This window comes from Borostomias antarcticus (assembly GCF_949987555.1).
Source record: "Borostomias antarcticus genome assembly, contig: scaffold_79, whole genome shotgun sequence".
NCBI classification, from domain to species: domain Eukaryota; kingdom Metazoa; phylum Chordata; class Actinopteri; order Stomiiformes; family Stomiidae; genus Borostomias; species Borostomias antarcticus.
In genome coordinates, this window is record NW_028175942.1 from 744,479 (window position 1) to 746,978 (window position 2,500).

At 44.2% G+C, this 2,500-nt stretch overlaps 1 protein-coding gene across 2 annotated transcripts in view; it reads right to left on the reverse strand.

Annotated features, from left to right (window-relative positions):
• LOC311328996 (cytosolic endo-beta-N-acetylglucosaminidase-like) overlaps nt 1-2,500 on the reverse strand; it is an 18,174-nt gene that overhangs the window by 8,132 nt on the left and 7,542 nt on the right. For both annotated transcript variants that reach the window (XM_084462880.1, XM_084462879.1), the window contains exon 9: nt 323-434. In XM_084462880.1, the coding sequence (XP_084319006.1) occupies nt 323-434 (112 nt within the window). The remainder of the gene's footprint in view (nt 1-322; nt 435-2,500) is intronic.

Here is a 2,500-nt window from a genome sequence, read left to right on the forward strand (position 1 = left end):
CTTGGCAACCCTTTTGTTAGGGGAACTATTTTGCTCCGCGGAATTGAGGGAATGATGCTTCGTTTTGAATAAATGTTAATATTTTGTGTTTATTTTACACTAATAGCTGTAGTAACCGTTGTATAAAAGCAATAAACCACTCGAGGCCGTGTGTTATAGTGATTTTATAACAGCTAGGGGGGTTTTACTCTGCTTCGCGTCGTGCCTAACAACGCCCCCTAGCTGTTATAAAATCACTATAACACACGGCCTCTCGTGGTTTATTGCCTAATTACAACCAACTACATAACATTCTAATGTTGTCGTCCATGAGCTGCAGTACCTGTCCTCTCCAGCGGAGCGTCTTCCCAAAGCCCTGGCAGAAGGAGGAGATGAAGGGGAGGGGGGAGGACTGACGGTGGACGTACAGGGAGTCCGACAGCAGAGCCCAGAACCTAGAAAACAGGATATGACATAGCAGGATGTCAATGGGGTAGGATGTTAATGGGGTAGTGGTAGGATGTTAATGGGGTAGGGGTAGGATGTTAATGGGGTAGTGGTAGGATGTTAATGGGGTAGTGGAAGGATGTCAATGGGGTAGTTGTAGGATGTTAATGGGGTAGTGGTAGGATGTTAATGGGGTAGTGGTAGGATGTTAATGGGGTAGTGGTAGGATGTTAATTGGCCAGGGCATGTTAATACACATTGGAAAACTAGCAGGAAGATAGATAGTTTATTTGTCATTGCATGTTCATACAACGAAACTTTGTTCGGGCATTCAGTTTTGGATCAGCTTAAAAGATTACAGTGGCCTACACATGCACTATAAGTAAAATCCTTTAAAAAAAATCCTTAAAACGTATAAAATATAGTTTATGAATAAGAGTCCTGAAAATGTATAAAATATAACAAGCAATTATTGCACAGTCCCTTAGTGCACTTCGGCAACAATAATTACTATTAAAGGAGTAGTAAAGGGAGAATGCATGTTTACTAACACCTCAGTGAGTTTCTTGTCTTTGAAATCGAGAGTTTAAAATGTTTTTTGAATGATTTTTCACGGTGCCCACCCACATCCATTGTATGACCAAAACGGTGGTAGAGCAATTATCAGACTTTCTCAAAAGTGCTAGTTTTGTCAACGTTTTGATCTGAACCATTGTATATGATCATAAGTAACCTTAAAACGCGGCTAAACATGCATTTTCCCTTTACTACTCCTTTAAGAGCTATAAGAGCAACTAAACAATTATTGCACAGTCCCATATCGCACTTCAGGTGGAAGCTCAGTGTGTAATCTTACCAGTGTCAGTATGCTGTACTGTGAAATATATTACAATCCGTTGTGTTTAGCATTGCTCCAGCCTCGTTTTGACCACTTGGGCGAAGGGGTTGCCATACACGTAAACACAGTGGACTGTGATGCATTTCCCAGGACAGCATACTGAGACTGGTAAGATTACACACTGAGCTTCCTGCTAGTTTTTCTTGAGTTTTTCAACGCGTATTAACATGCCCTGCCCACTTCCATTGTAATGAAATTTGAGACGAAAATCTCAATCTAGCTTAATATTTGAACGATCAATGAAATTATGGTCACTATGTTTCAGATTGATTTTAGACATATCATAAATAGGGCTAAATGTCCAAAATAGCTCACTACCCCTTTAATACCGTGAGGGTCAAAAGCTAACCATGACACACAGGTGAAATTACAGTATGTTTCAACTTTTCTAAAACCTGGTGACTATGTACAATATGACGTAGTCAACTACTCTAGGTAGGAAGAGAGGAACGCTCTTAACCAGGACTTCAAGGGAGGCGCAGCATGGAGTATAATCTCCAGGCAGATAGAATCAGGCCCCGGAGCTTTCCCTGGCTTTACATGCTGGAGGGAAGCAGCGAACTCACGTCATTCAATTCACCGGAGCGGTCTTTGCCCTCGTATGTCCCACTTTTCACAAATTGTCATTTTGTTTGCAGTGACGGGGGGAGTGTCTAGACCTGCCAGTGAGGTAGTTAAGGATGCTCCATGCCTTGTGGCTGGAGTGTGAGAAGTCAATAGAGTTAATGGCCTCCTCCCAGCGCTCTTGCCTCCTTCGGGTGAGTCTAGACAGCAAGTCTGTCTGACTCAGCTCCTGGGGGGGGGGGGGGCACGGAGGAAGACACAGTAGAGACTCTCACACTCCGCATCCCAACACGGTTTGTAGCTATTGCCCTAGTTGTCGCGCTAGTTGCCCTAGTTGTCGCGATCCCTAAGCCGAACAAGCCTGAAGGGAACCCTGTTCATCCAGGCCTGTCCGACATACCGGACACCCAACGGAACGCATGGCCTGGCGGTTTTGGATGACGAAACGGTGACATGGCTCCTGGAGGTGTGCCCAGATATATAACCCGGGTGACCACCTCACCCAGGCTCGGGGTGTTTAGGTCATCTTCTAACATACTTCTGTGATTTGGACACTTGCCAAGTACAAAACTAAAATAGAAAGCTGCACGCTAAGCCAGTCTTCTAGATGTG